Raw genomic sequence first — 16105 nt, forward strand, 5'->3', positions numbered from 1 at the left:
AATTCCTCTCAACCACTCTTGGTATTTTGCAAAAAAACCGGGAGAATCTTTCTATCTTAGACCGAGAGCCCATCAAACTGCCTTTTCACGCTTCTTGAGTGGCCACACTAGATCCCTTACTTTCAACCGGGGCCAAAAAACTTATCCTGAATGTCATTGGTGCTCGACAGGCATGGACTCCCCTGCGCATATTCTGACTTGTTTGGGGTTCGGTAAAGATGAGGTCCTGCGAGACTCCAGTCTTTTTATGGACTTTTTGGAGGTGTTCGGATTCATAGAAGTCATCCAGCGCTGCCAGACGATTCCGAGATTGACAACAACAACAATTTTATTTTTATAGGATAAGTGTTAAAACTGTCCCTTTCACCCAAAGTCTAAGCTTCAGAATCATGGCACAAACGGTTCAGGAGTTATAAAAAAGACAAACAGACGCAAAAACTCCTTTTTTTATTATTATTATCATAAACATAAAAAAACTGATTGGAACAAGAAATAAATCATGTCCATTTATGTATGATGGGTTTAAACTTCCATAAATCAGGATGCCCCTCATGTTTGACGGTTTTTCTGAAATCACTTTTACTCCATTGGAAGGGAGGTAGGGGATCATAAGTTGGTCCTCCAATGGCTACAAACTGCAACTTCTGAAACAGCTGATATGTCGTAAGCTAAATAAAGAAAGAAATTAAGCAACATCGTAATCAATGAAATGACAACTGATTAGGAATAAAGAATTGATGAAAATTGTGTGATAATAACTCTACATTAGTTTTACATAAATATTTTATCCAGCCCTCTAATGCAGAGAATAAAAAAAAAGAATGAAAACAAAATATAAGGCTATATTATTTTCCCAAAAAATACAATTCTTTATTAGGCTTCAGAGAGAAAAGCTTTAAAATTAATAGAATTTCCCCTTTTTTTTAAAAAAAAAGAAAAGGGGGTGCAGGGTCTTTAAATCTTGAAATTAAAATACGTTACTGCACAAAAAAAGGAGAAAAAATAAGTCTACTGAAATCAGTTTTTCCTAAACATAAAAAAAATCAGAAAAACATAAAAAAAATCCAACTGAAAATTTTATAATTGCAAAAATAATTAATAATTCCAATACTTTTTTTAAAGGTCTTACATGTTTTCGGACGTAAGAATATGTGGCTGCAAAAATAAATAAATAAAAAATAAATACAATCCGGAATATGTGAAATGGAATATGTGAAATCCGGAATATGTGATATTTTGGGAATATGTGAAAATGATAAACGTGCTACGAATTTATTATTATTATTATTTTTTGAAAAATGATNTAGTGGTGGCAAACGAAAGTAAACTTTTTTTTCTTCAAATAAAAAAATATACAGGGTTATTCATAATTCCCTCTGGGGTTTCGAAGCGTTATAGTAAAAAAACAAAGACAAATATGGCAATAAAGAACATATGAAATTATATCGAAAGTATTCAAGTTTTAATTTAAGCAGTTGCCGGTAGATGGCAGTAGCATGTACCACTGAAGACAGTTATAGTAAAGAAAAATGTCGTTTACAGGCGGAGGGAATTATGAATAACCCTGTATTATAAATCATAACAGTCAAATAAGAAAGAAAATTTGCTCCATTTTCGTGTTAGCAACATAAACTCTTAGGATATTATATCAAATAAATGTCTCCTTACCTTCATATCGGTACCCCCTTCCTGACTATGGCCTAAGCTTTCGAAGGGGTAAGTTCCATTAGCTGGATTAAGATCATTGCGTGCAGATATGGCACAGTCTGCACTATACGGAGGATTACAATCACATCTTGAGTGAGGATCATTGGTATAATCATTATACCTTGCAGAAACAAATAAAAAAAAATTAATTGGCTGTATTACTGTAAAATAAGAATGCAATCAGTGAAAGTTAATAACTCAGTTACGCATAGAATCAATTATTTTTAAGCTAAAGTAAGTAGCGTAAACGGATTTTATGTTTCTGCCCAAAAGAAAATCAATCTAATGCGATTGCCGAAACGGAAACTTAATAATGTAACGTTAGTTACCAGATAGCAACTTAGATATAGCTCTATTATTTAGCTAAATTTTCTTTCTGGTTAAGAATTCGTAAGCGAGGTTTTGGATATTCAACTTTACCCCCGGCTTCGTTTTGCTGTTCAAAAACTATTAGACTTACAAACTTGGAATTATGAAAGTGTTACGAAAAAAAGAAAAGGCACTAAGATAGAATTTAAAAATATTAATATTTGATAATTAGTTCGAGATTTATAAACTGTTAAACTTGTTGAAAAAAATACATTGCGAATCGTTCCATAAACAGCAGAAGTGCAACTAAAGTGTTGAAATTTGGCGCGATTAAAAGGCAATATGTGTTTCTGATATTTTTTTAAAAAATTATAACTTGTTTAAAAGTTATTGCAATTTTAAATGCTTTCTTTTTCGAATTTTTTGTTACTTTTAATTTGCGTTTCATTTTGTTTTGTTGTGCAAAAACTATAAGACCTGAAAAACTTAGAAACTTAAGACTTAAAAACTTGAAATTACGATGGAATGTATAAAAATATGCAGGAAGTATAACGGAATAAAAAAAAATTTACCGTACGATAATTAGTTAGAGAATTATAAACTCTTAAACTTTTTTGTAAAAAATACCATCTCAACCGATCTACTGTTCACAGAAATATAACTACGAAATTGAAATTTGACATGCAGAAAAAGCCATTTATATTTTGGAACTTAGCACGAGGTTTTTTGAAATTCCATCAATTTGTTCGTAAGTTATTGTAATTTTTTAATTTCTAGTGAATTTTTTTTCCCATTTTTTTATCTTTATTTTATTTATTTAATTTTTTTAGCTTTAAATATTGGCAATTTATCCATTCTTATAGATAAATTAATTTTTCTCTTTCCAGTTTTTTATATAGTTTTATTGCCAAATATAGATCTCTTCTCACCATTTCACAGTTGCGATGAGCTGCGATTCTCTCATGCAAAAAACCACAGCTATATGCAAACCTTCCAATGAAAAAACTAAAGGAAAAAACTTGAATTTTTGAACTTAATCTGCTATTTGAAGACATTAGAAAATAATAATATTTCTCAAATTTTTTATACGCATACATTAATAAATTTTTATAAACGTTTTGAAAGATGTTTACCAAATACAATCATCTGAAACTTTAATAAACATTTGCAGATCATTTTCTGGAAACTTTATGAATAGTAATTGTAGATAAAGAACTAAATTTGCAGGAAAGTCTTTTTGTAGTGCTTTTCTTGAAAACAAAATTAACGATTTAAGTTCCATAACATAATTAAAATCTGATAAACTTGAAAGAACGAAAATGTCTTAACAAATTTAGGAAGGAAATATAGCCGATGATAAAAAAAATGTTATCTTACCTCATTAATTTCATCATGCTGTCAATGTCTGTCACATTGCTTTGATCTCTTTTAAATATCAAAGCTCGAGGTGATTTGTCGTGAGTGAAAAAATCTCCATATTTTTTAACATTTTCTGGAGCTCCGCTCATATTGAATATATCTTCATAATATCTGTAAAATTATTTGATGAAAAACGTATTATTGATTTATAAAATTACTTAGACTGTAATGTTTACTTTTAAAGGAAATTACAGTTTTACTGATTCTGAATTAAACCAATAATTCCGAATTTCATAATCAAATTTATAATTAGCTTTTAAAATTACTTATACTACAATACTTTTAAATAAAATTAAAATTTTCCTGAATTAGATTAATAATTTAGATTTTTATGATCAAATTTATAACCATGCTTATAATTAATTTTTAAAATTTCTTTTACTACAATACGTTTAAATTAAATCAAAAAATTTCTAAATTTGCATGAATAGTATGCTTAGAATGTGAAAAAAATTGCCATCTTTAAAAGAGATAAAAATATGTTCAAAAAAATGACAACTTGAAACATAAAAATTTGATTATTACTTGAAAATTTAAAGTTCCTCTAATTTGTCCTCTAGTTAAATGTTACAATTTTCATGGGGATCCAGATTGTTTTAATATTTAACTTTTAAGATTATATACATTTCACAGTACTTAGTCTTAAACCTGATAGTAAAAGAATACAAAATATTTAATTCTAAATTGACAAAACTATTTTTGAAAGAAACGCGCTTAAAAGCAGCAGAATTTTCAGAAGAAAGAATAAATATAGCAATAAAGAAAACGAAGGAAATAAAAATAAAAATATGACCACCGAAGCTGACGTCTTCAGGGGGTACCGGCCTCGGAAGCCATAAAACAAAACCCTTCTTATTGAGAGAGAGGCTAAATTAAATGCCAAACCTAATTTTGCTTCCCAGAAGAAATTAGTTATTCTTGAAGTTTCTAGATCAATCTACGTGTGCGCTTAAAAGCCATACATTTTAAAGCAATTTTGTTTTGTTAAAAAAATTTTTTTAGAAAAATAGTAGTAAAAGACTAGAACGTGATATTTTTTTCAAGTAGCTAATACAATTACGAAAAAAGCACTTTCTAAAAACTACAGCAAGATATATTTTCTAACATAAAATTCAAGCCTACAATAAGAATCGGTCGAAGCAACACGATTCTCATCAGAACGAAGCGTGACATCGATCAAAAGTGGCAAAATAGATAATAGAAACAAGAGCAGTGTTTCCAGCAAATAGTAATTAATAATGAGATGGGAAAAACGCCTCAGTCGAGAAAGACATGTCTACCTCATGTTTGCACAATCGAAACAAGTTAACATTTAGATTTTTTTCTGTAGAGTTTAAAGTTACTGAGAAAGAAGAGTTTAGATACTAAGTTGAAACTGCTTAGAGTTTAAGTTGATGATACGTAGAGTTTAAATACTTATACTAAAAGACTAAGTTGATACTACGTAGAGTTTAAGTTGGTGATACGTAGAGTTTAAATACTTATACTAAAAGACTAAGTTGATACTACGTAGATTTCAAGTTGGTGATACGTAGAGTTTAAATATTTATACTAAAAGACTAAGTTGATACTACGTAGAGTTTAAGTTGGTGATACGTAGAGTTTAAATACTTATACTAAAAGACTAAGTTGATACTACGTAGAGTTTAAGTTGGTGATACGCAGAGCTTAAATACTTATACTAAAAGACTAAGTTGATACTACGTAGAGTTTCAGTAGGTGATACGTAGAGTTTAAATACTTATACTAAAAGACTAAGTTGATACTACGTAGAGTTTAAGTCGGTGATACGTAGAGTTTAAATACTTATACTAAAAGACTAAGTTGATACTACGTAGAGTTTAAGTTGGCGATACGTAGAGTTTAAATACTTATACTAAAAGACTAAGTTGATAAAACGTAGAGTTTAAATACTTTTTTTCCCAATGCCCACCCGATTTACACTAGTCATTCAGGTATCAATAGAGCATATTTGTTGGCCATTCTCTCAGGGGCACCATGTTATGTGGGCCAACGCTGCTCCCACAGTAAGGACAGAAAATGAAAGAACATCCATGCCTTGTCCGGGATTCAAACCCAGTGAGGTCAATTCCCTGACCACTCCAGCCGACATAATAACCCAAATAGATAACTGTCTACTTACGCCACATTATAAGATGACCAGAAACCCTGCTTCCTCAGAACATCTGTTTTTTCTTCACTGTGAATATAGTTTCTGAAACAAAGAAATATTCAATAGTGTTGAAACAGCTACACTAATTTAAAAACATGTTTCTTACATGATTAAATCAATAATCTAAGAGCAATTAAGATGAAAAGGAAGCATTCACAGAAGAATATTTTTGTTTACTTTTGAAACTTCAGCGTATTCTGGTTCATTGAAATTTTAACGCATTATTCCGAAATTCTGGTTTTTTTTAAATTTATTTATCATGAATATAATGTTACCGAAGTTTAGAATTTTCTTCATGCAAAAATGTCTTTTTAAAAAATTTATGCTCGTCAATATGGTGAATAATTTTCAGTTTTTTTGGAATTTCATTACATTTTAGGATTTTATCTCATTTTCAGTGGTGGCTGGGCTTGGGTCTGGTGGTCATCAGCGTTAGAAAAAAAACTCTAGAAGACTGAAACACTTCTTCTGGAATTTTTTATCTAGAAGAACTTCGGTCAAAACATTTTCCCGTTGCATTAGTCTTTGAGAAATCTTTTTGTCTACCAAAAAAATAAATGAATAGAAAATTTGAAAAATCTCTCTATTCTTTTTTTATGTCCAGTTTTGGCCATCTTTAGCTGGAACCTTATATGATAATTAATAAAATCAAGCAAAATGTCGATGTGAAGGAAAGTAACTTTTAAGAAAATAAAGCATTTTCGATCTAATTTTTAATATTTGAACAATTACTTCAACGCTTCATTATTGAGAATCCGGAAACTGTACAAAAAAATAAGAATTATCATTCATCTCATTAAAGTGGAAAAATCTTGCCAAATCAGTGAAATATTCAAACCCACACAATTAATTTCAGCAAGAGCATATAGTTTGAAATAAAAGCTTGACCTCGACTTAAAACACTTAAACTGCACCTTTTCTTTTTCTTAAATTATTCTGAGGGCGGAAGAGTTTCAAAAGACACCTTTAAAACTTTGGACAAACATTAACTGGTAAAGATAAAAATTATTTTTAAAAATGGATTCAATACCTATGTAACCATTTAAAACTAATGTACTTCGTTAAATACGAGTTAAAACGGATTAATTTACTAGTAGATGTTTCAACAAAAAAAAAGATTACATTTTAAAAAACTTCTTCCAGCTTACCAAGAAGCACTCGCCTTAGTCATCAAAGCTAATAAAGAAAGTCTTACCACGATTTCAGCTGACATGAATCAATTCATCATTTAGCTAAGAGTTTCTTAGATCACAGAGGGAAAAAATGCCATATGAAATAGATGATGTATCGAGAAAACTTATAATTCTTAGAAGAAAGAGAATTTATTTCGAACATAGTAGGTTGAACTATTCTTACGGTAGTTGTTCCAACACATAGAGCAATCCATCTTGCAGAGGTTGATTTGGCTGAAATTTATTATAGTTTAGGACCATCCACTGATTATTGTACCTAGATAAAAAGAACATATCACAGTTTAGCATGAAATAAAATGTGCATATGTGTTTGGGGCTGATCAAATATTACGTAAGCACGTTTGAAGTATCTGTCTACCCCTTCCCCCTTTGTCAACAAAAATAAGAAAATCACAAAAACCTTCTCGACCTTTCGTAAGAAAATCACAACATCCTCCCCCACGTTTTATACTTTGAATTTTTACTATTGTAATCTAATTTCAGGATGAAATTTTTCAAATAAAAAGTGGAAGTTTGCATAAAACAAATTTACGTTTCAATTCGTTTTATGAAATATTCACTAGAATATTGTTTTTGAATATTTCGTGTTTTCCTTTAGTGGTCACACTTCTTGACTCCTGAAACTTCAGAAAAAATTTCAAAGATTGAAACTTTGCATAAAACAAATTCACGTTTTAATTCATGTTATAAATTATTCACTAGAATATTCCTTAGGAATATTTTGTGTTTTCCTTTAGGGGCCAAACTTCTTGACTCATTTTGAAACTTTGCATAAAACAAATTTACGTTTTAATTCATTTTATGAAATATTCACTACAATATTCTTTATGAATATTTTGTGTTTTCCTTTAGTGGTCAAACCTCTTGACTCCTGAAACTTCAAAAAAAAATTTCAAAGGTTGAAACTTTGCATAAAACAAATTCACGTTTTAATTCATTTTATAAAATATTCACTAGAATATTCTTTATGAATATTTCGTGTTTTCCTTTAGTGGTCAAACTTCTTGACTCCTGAAACTTCGAAAAAAAAATTCAAACTATTTCTCTCATTAAAATTCCAAATTAAAAATTTTCCTCGTCTAATTTTTTGCTGCATTTTTTTTTTCATTTTAAGAATATTTCGTAACTTTGAGGAATTTTTCATAACTTTTTGTAAAGGTGATTTTCTTTAACAAAGGGGATTCTGTTGTTTTACATAGGGAATGCTAATACTCCTCTTCCCTCCCTTGTTAGCAAAAATAAGCAAATCCCCTGCCTCTGATAGGTGCTTAATGAATATTTAAACGGCCTTATATTATAAAAAAAACTCCTTTTCGAAATTTAAAATTTTAAGTCGACTATGGTCATATATTTCACCAAAAATTTCTATAGTCAAATTGAAAAAATATTTAAATTTTCCGGAATCAGATTCAATTTTTTACTTTATTTTATTTATTTATTTAACAAAAACATGCATTGTAACTTTTCTAAAGCACAAACATGAGCGAATTTTAGATTTTTAAGTTAAATGAGCAATGAATAAAGTATGGACGTAACCTTCGAATTGTAACTTTAATAAATTGTAACCTTAAGTTCTTTTGAACTTTTAAGTGAAAACCATAAGTTTACTAAGAATATATAGAATAGCCATAATTAAAGTAACTGTGCTTAAATCCCGATAACAGGAGAACTGCTGAACCAAATTCCGTCAAATTAAAAGTAGATAAGTTCTATTTCGACAATAAAATGTAATTTTTGAAGGAAAAAAAAATAATTCGAATTCTCGCCATTAGGAGTTTAGGTGACTCTTTAAGAGTACTTTAGGGGTAAAATGGACATAGCAAATATTAACATTTTATTGCGGAAAATTTTCTATTTATATGCATTTTAATATTGACATTGTATTAACATTCGCAATAGCATTTTACGCTTACTTTTTATAAAACACTTCAGAAGCGTATTGTATGCAGAGTTTTAAATTAGATTATTTATAGTTTGTTTAACATAAATTAAGTGCTTGTATGCTATTCTCTTGTAAGCAATTAAATTTAGTGCAAGTAATTAGTGATGCAGATAATGTCTACTTTAAGCAAAAATAGCCATAAAGCGCGATTTTAATCCCTTGCAGTGAAAAACTGAACTGTTTTTTCTAACAAAAATTAAATTCTTATAGTCTAAATAGTATCTACGTTAAATTGGGTATCTATGGTAGTTTGGTTCAGCAGTTTTCTAATTATCAGGTATTAGACACTTTTACTTAAATAGTGTGTAACTCAGTGCAAACATAACCAAAACAAACAAAAAAATGGGTTCAAAATATACGTTTTTATTAATGAAAATCAATATTTTTCTGTCGATTTAGACAGACCTAAAGCTTACATTTTATTATAATTCCTTTTACTGTTGCTTCAACGTTTCTGAACTTGAAAACTTATATCTTGTTTATATTTAGGCTTAATTATAAAATTTATGTTTTTGTTCCCAAAGAAATTAAAATTGATACCGAGTTCAGAACATAAAAAATAAAAGCATAAGAAAACATGAAAAACATAAAAGAACATTAAAAAAGGAACTTAAAATGATTTTAATAACTATGTAACTTTCGTAACAAAATTTTAACGACTTGAAATTTTGAATTTCGAAAAAAAAAAATTTTTTTTATTATATACCCTAATATTTATGCATATGTGATGTGCATATTTATACTAAATAATTAACTAAAGATTATAAACATTCATAATTTTTTAAAACAATGACATTAAATGAACTGTGTTACATATTATTGAGCTTTGCACTAAATAATCGTTTGCAATAGTAAAAACTTTTTTGAAATAGACGATAGACTAATAAAAACGGGGGGGAAAGGTTTTTATTATTTTAATCTGTAACTCCTTTATTTTTAGTTACTTGTTTTCGTGCTAATTCATGATTTTTCGCTACAAATTTCGAAAAAATTTTCGAAACTTAAAAATTGATCCTTAGTCTAGTGATACATATATATTCCTACCAAAATTCTATCAAAAATTGTTGGAAACTTTAAATTTTTAACATTTTTATAACTGAATTTATATAGAAATAATTGTCAGAAAGTCCTATAATTTTTTGTATATTAAGATATTGTGATTAATTACATATTTAAGCAAAAAACTGTCCTAAATAAGTTTAGAAAATTAGTTAAAACAACAAAGGAAGTAAAAAAAATCCTTTTTTGTACTGCGTTTACTTTAAAAAATAAAAATCAATCTGCAATGTCTGTATTAAGTGCAATATTTGCACTCGAGTTCGTAAGCGTAGCGTGTGATACAAACTTGACTTTTTAAAATTCTTGCCGTGTTTGCTTAATTAAAATGTAAATATTATTTAAGAAAATGTAAAGACTATTTTATACGAGGTGTGCAAAGAATGAATACTGCTTAATGTTTTTAAAAATGCATGGAAATTTTTTTTTTCGATATGCGTATGCTTGATTAATTTCTTCTAAAAACTTTCATAATTTCCTAGTTAATTATATTTCCTCAATTTCTAACATTTTTTAATTCTTTAGATATATTTTCTGAGACAGATTTAAATCTTTAATACTTTAACCAGCCATCAAATACTTAAAATGCTTCCCATAAACTTCGTAGTCTGTTACAGATATATATACATATAAAAATTGAGATAAATATTTATGCATAGATTTGAATGTTTTTATCTACTTCTTTCAGAAGTATCGATTTTATTACTTTTTATGCTATAAAAGATTTTGTAAACGTCGTTGAACAGCCGACCCAATTCTTTGGGTTTAAGACTGCTAATGTTCAACTCCGTAGTCTAGTAATTTTGAACCCAATCTAGAAGACAAGGGAATTCCTATGTCAGGTAGTGGGAGAAATTTACCTTCGTGGTGAACTTTTTGATGGAACTAACCCGCATTTGCTTTACATGTAGAGGAAAACCACGAAAGCCTCCCCTGGTTACCCTGACAGCAAGGGGACTCTAACCCATGATCCGGATATTTTACGTCAGCACTGCGGTCGGTGCAAGCCGGATGCGCAATTCGTATCGACCAGCCATCCCTGGGATTCGAACTCTGATCACCTCAAGCCAAAAGTGAATGATGTAAAAATGTACACTGAGCGACCTTCATATCATGACTGATTGACAGTATTTTAAAAAAATGGTTTAGTGCGTCACAGTATTGCCGCTAGGGGGCTAGTGTAATACTATGTTGCTTTAAGATATTTATTTCATGAGCATTTGGCTTTGGATATGCCATCACACCTGAAACTCGTTGATGACATTCAGTACATTCAGAAATGCTAATGATTTTTCCCTTGGCATGGATAATTCTCAACAGAATAATCCGTTCTACCATAAAGCTGGTATTATGAAGGATTGGTTTAAGTATAACTTAATTAAGATTTCACTTTGTTGTGTTGCTCTCCACAATCTCCAGACTTCAATTTCTTTGAGCATTTATGAGATGAAGTTGAAACAGCAATCTGTCACTTAGATCCACAATCATTCAGTCTTACACTGTTGAAAGTGCTATGAAGGTGCCACAAACGACCTATCAACATCTCGTAGAGCTCAACATCTCGTAGAGCTGTATCAAAGTACAGCGTGGTCAAACGAGATATCGAGGGAGTGGTCGTGCGGACACTTAGTGCATGCATACCTAATTTTGGCACTCACTGCATTTTTCTGTTCCGTCACTTCTAAAATTTTCATTTCAAAAATAAAAAAATAATTTAATTTGATAAAGTTCACAGAAAATTCAAGCAAAACGTACATTAGAATATTTTTTTAATCAAAGTTTCGAGATTTCAGCACATTTTAATGAAAAATTAAACTCGAACAGCTTACAATCAATTAGTTAAATGGGGGAAAAAAGATTTAAATCATACTTTACGAAAGTTTTATTGTCAAGCAACATCATGTTTGTCGAAACATGGTTTCATTGGTCCAACATTGATTTCTCTAAAGTCGAATCTTATAAGTAAACATTTCAAGCAGAGCAATAACTTTTGAAAATACATTATAAGAATAAGATATACTTACGTCCCACTATTCATGATACTGAAAATATCGGTCCACTGCTGTCCATTCTTTGCTAGTCTGTTAGCAATAATAGTGCGTTGGAATTCTAATATTGTACTAGGTCTTATATATTGCCATAAGGTTGTATTCGTATTCTCAAGTGATGTCTCCATTACTGCCTGAAACATATAATCATCGGTACAGAGTGTTTCCTAATTACTGCCCTTAAAATTAAGATTTAGAATCCTATCAAAAATGAGGCAAAGGAAAGAATGGAAAGCAACATCTCACATCACGAACCAAAAAGTAATTGAAATCTGTCGAATTACTTCCGAGGATGACGAGGAGAAAACATCAAAACCAATTTTGGTTCTTTGATAACTTTAGAAGTGTTTCTTACAATCAGGATTGCAATTATTTTCTTTTTCCTCCGAAAATGAGCGAGGTTTTTATTGTATCAGTCCTTCCCCTATAATGATTCGTTAAATTTCGATAGTAATGATTTTTAGTTTTTATCTTACTTTGCCACTCCTAATATATATGGATGGTGTTTTCGACACTAGGGAGCGCTGCAAGCTGTATGCCACTTATACTTCCGGGTACTGTGTATTTTAAAGCCATTTTGACAAACAACGTGATCATTGTGTTAAGATTCTTGCAAACGTGGTGTTTGAATACTTATTACTAAACTTAATCGTGCTCTTCGAACAATATGCTAACACTAACCTAAGATGGTACACAGCTTGCAACAAGAGCAAACAGTAATAAACAAATGGAAAGGGGCCAAATCAAGACTGCCAAAAAAGCTAGTTATTCTAAATTTAGCAACCATGTCACCTTTTTCAACAATATATCTCTAAATAACTAAGACAAATTTTCACTTCAAACTCACCAGAATTACAAAATAACATTAATATCTTATGAAATACGGCAGATTTGAGCTCAGAAATTATCCAATTTATTTCTTCTATTGAAAACTAAATTATCCGTTTGAAAATATCGCCTCGCAGAATAACATGTAGTAAGCAGCTGTAAACTTTCTAACCGGAACTAAGGCAGGCATACAGATTGTTATTGTTTACATTTCTACTGAAAACACCATCCATACGTGTCAGACGAGATTCAAATATGCTTGTTAAGAGGGGTCGTTATGAAACACCCTGTATACTAGAAGAGTATGCTTAATAGCTGCGTACATAATTCATCAAAAAATGTGTTTTCTTACAGCTTGTTCATTACTAGTTTGAGAAAATAAAGACAGCAAAAATATTAATTTTAACGAAATACTTTAAATAATAGGCTTCCAACCTTTTTTGGATCACAGCCCAATTTGCAATTCCAAAAATTCTGAACGAAAACATATTGAAATAAACAATTATAAATAATTAATAAAATTACGTATGATTTTAAGTTTCCTAACACACCTATTGTAAAATAGCTCAATACCCCTACGGGTTGGAAAAAAAGAAGCAATTAATCAATAAACCATTACTGAGCAGCACTACGAAGTCATGCACTTAACTGAAAAACATATACTAACACAATCAATAAAACTATGAGAATTCGATTTTTTTTAAAACTAAATTATTAATATTTTTGCTCTTCCCAGTGGCTTTATGTTATTAAATTAAGCAAAACAAGTTTTTAGTAATTTGACTCATCAAAATAAAGATTAAATGTATTAATTATCATTTGCCATGATATTATTGCTCTAGGCCAACTCATGATGAACAGAATTTTCACGTGCTTGTGCTTCTAGTACAGTTCTTCCAGTTCTTGACACATCAAGAACTAGGTGACTTTCTAGAATTCATGTGCATCTGCTGGGCAAATTGAGCAAACGTTGGCAGAGACTACTTCTATTTTTGAACAAAGGTTCTGCCAAGCAATCATGGCCAGTCTGTAGTCTAAAATTTGCTTCTTTTCGTGATCTACAGCTATTCAATTACGAGTATTTCTGTATGACTTCTCTAGATTTACTTTTTGATATTTCAGACATATCGTTGTCACTCAATTAAAATATCATTGCGAGGTGCTAAATGAGTAACAATTTTCGGCTATAGCAAATCGTTAGAAAGTTTTTTAACCTTTTAATAGCGTAACTATTGTCATAAAAACATAATCTATGTTGAAATAGAAACATAAATTATTTTTCTTTACCAAACAAAAAGGTTATTAATTCATACTCAATACTAATTTTATCTGTAGCTTTTTATGAATCTCTAACAATACTCATACTTTCAGCCCCACAATCTCGCTCCCGTGAAAATGACGGGATGAGGTTTCGCCCTCTATTTCTCGCACCCGTCATATTTCCGTGCTGGAGTGTTCAGTAATAACGCGCCAATAAGAATGAAACTAAATAATTTCTTTTGCCCGGAAATCATTTTATTTCTCATTTTACACAGCAGATGGCTGTACCAGGATATTTTTAAGGTAATTGTAAATAGTTAGTTTATTTTAAACTAGATGTCAGCACAAGATGCTTGGATGTCAGAAAAAAATAGGCACTTTTATGAATGTTTTCTTGAAAATTAACCGATTGTTAAGGGGTTAAAGGTCTTATAAGAAAAGCCCCCTAAAAGTCTGCTTATATACAGAGGGAGAGGGGGATAGCACCCACATTGAAAAAATACGCTATAAATGACGTTATCGCTGGCAGCTATTATTCAATTTAACTACTTCGCAACTTTGCCGGTTAACTCTAAAGTAACAACAGTTAATGATTGAAAAGACCATTTTAATCGATATTGAGTTAAATGATGATGAATTATTTAATTGCTAAGTTTTAAGGTGCGGTACATAACATTTAATTTTCGGAAGACCTCGAAAAATTTAGACGTCGCTTAAGAACAAGTAAAATAATTATATAAAAATTTTATTATAAATACTTTGCAAAATAATACACGTAATTGTTTAGTTTACAAAATAACTTAGACAAATATAATTAAAAAAAATTAATGCTTAGTAAAATATAACAAATAAACTTTCAAATAAACATGAAAATATTGTCGCCTTATAACATAGTTAGGGGAGAGTCGGGTAGTCCCGCCCACTTAAGGAATATTGCTTATATTTCTGTATAATATTGAGTAATAATCAATATTCTTGTATGTTTCTATTGTTTTATCATCTAATTAAATAATGCAAAAAGAATAAACCAAAAAAAGAATAGTTTAACTTAAAAAAATAGAAATTTAAAAAAAAACATGTTTTTCAGCTATTTTCAAAATGTGTCGGGTGCCCAGTTACAAAAATTATGTTTTTTGACTGTTTCTTCAGGTGTAAATGAAAATGACCAATGTATTGACAATAGATAAACCTCATTTATCATTTTTATCACAAATACTTGAGTATTACTTGAGTATATCAAATACTTGAGTATATCACAAATATTTTATCATAAATACTTGAAACTTTGAAAATAATCTTTTTTTAATATAACAATTAATGTCCGATGGCCNGTACATTTATCGACGAAATAAAATTGGGCGGGGATACCCGACATTCATGTGAGCGGGGCTACCCGAAATCCAATTTTTTTGTAAATTTGTAATTACTCGAACAATTTTTCACATATAAACTTCTTTCTTTGTGCAAATTAAACTTAAGACTACATACTTTAATGCTGTATGTATAGAAAAAATTATTTTTTTAGTATTAAAATGAAGTTTAATCGAAATATTCAACCAATTTTTCTTAATTTCATGACTACTGTATTCAACATATTTTCAAAACTATTGTTTACCATGTTAACAGCTGCATAAATACTTGAAACTTTGAAAATAATATTTTTTTAATAAGACAATTAATGTCCGATGGCCCATTGACTTGAAAAAATATTCTATACATATGAAATTGACAGTGGACGGGGGTACCCGACTCTCCCCTATACATTTTCAAAATGATCGCTTTTAGACTTAATGCACTTTTACTACAGGCGGTAACTCACCTCTAATCATATTTTATCTCTTTTCTCGGAACTAGGACTTTTTGTAACGATATCAAGGTCTTATAAAGTTTGGAACAAGCTCTAGCATAAAAGATGGACCAAACGAAAAATTCCATAGGACTTAAGTCAGGTGAATAATTCCAGGATTATAATAAAGTCGGAAAAATCTATCTTGAAATGTTCCTGAATGCCTTTAGCTCTTTCAGAATTCTGTTGAATGGTCCGTCTTTAGTTCCATAAAGCATAACATGAGTTTACGATTAGATACAGTAAAAATATTTGATTTTGAATTCTGTTCATAAAAAAAAACAAACATGAACGGTAAAAAAAGTTTAGTACACGAAATAAAAT

The 16105-nt window shown here is 29.9% G+C and overlaps 1 protein-coding gene across 2 annotated transcripts in view; it reads right to left on the minus strand.

Annotated features, from left to right (window-relative positions):
- Positions 1-430: 430 nt before the first annotated feature.
- LOC107452217 (putative phospholipase B-like 2) overlaps positions 431-16105 on the minus strand; it is a 36956-nt gene continuing 21281 nt past the window's right edge. For both annotated transcript variants that reach the window (XM_043039344.2, XM_043039345.2), the window contains exons 7-12: positions 11824-11981; positions 6965-7057; positions 5579-5650; positions 3394-3546; positions 1669-1828; positions 431-668 (exon numbers count right to left, since the gene is read on the minus strand). In XM_043039344.2, the coding sequence (XP_042895278.1) occupies positions 498-668; positions 1669-1828; positions 3394-3546; positions 5579-5650; positions 6965-7057; positions 11824-11981 (807 nt within the window). In that variant the 3' untranslated portion in view covers positions 431-497. The remainder of the gene's footprint in view (positions 669-1668; positions 1829-3393; positions 3547-5578; positions 5651-6964; positions 7058-11823; positions 11982-16105) is intronic.

The sequence above is a fragment of the Parasteatoda tepidariorum genome, chromosome 7 (genome assembly GCF_043381705.1).
Source record: "Parasteatoda tepidariorum isolate YZ-2023 chromosome 7, CAS_Ptep_4.0, whole genome shotgun sequence".
Lineage (NCBI taxonomy): Eukaryota > Metazoa > Arthropoda > Arachnida > Araneae > Theridiidae > Parasteatoda > Parasteatoda tepidariorum.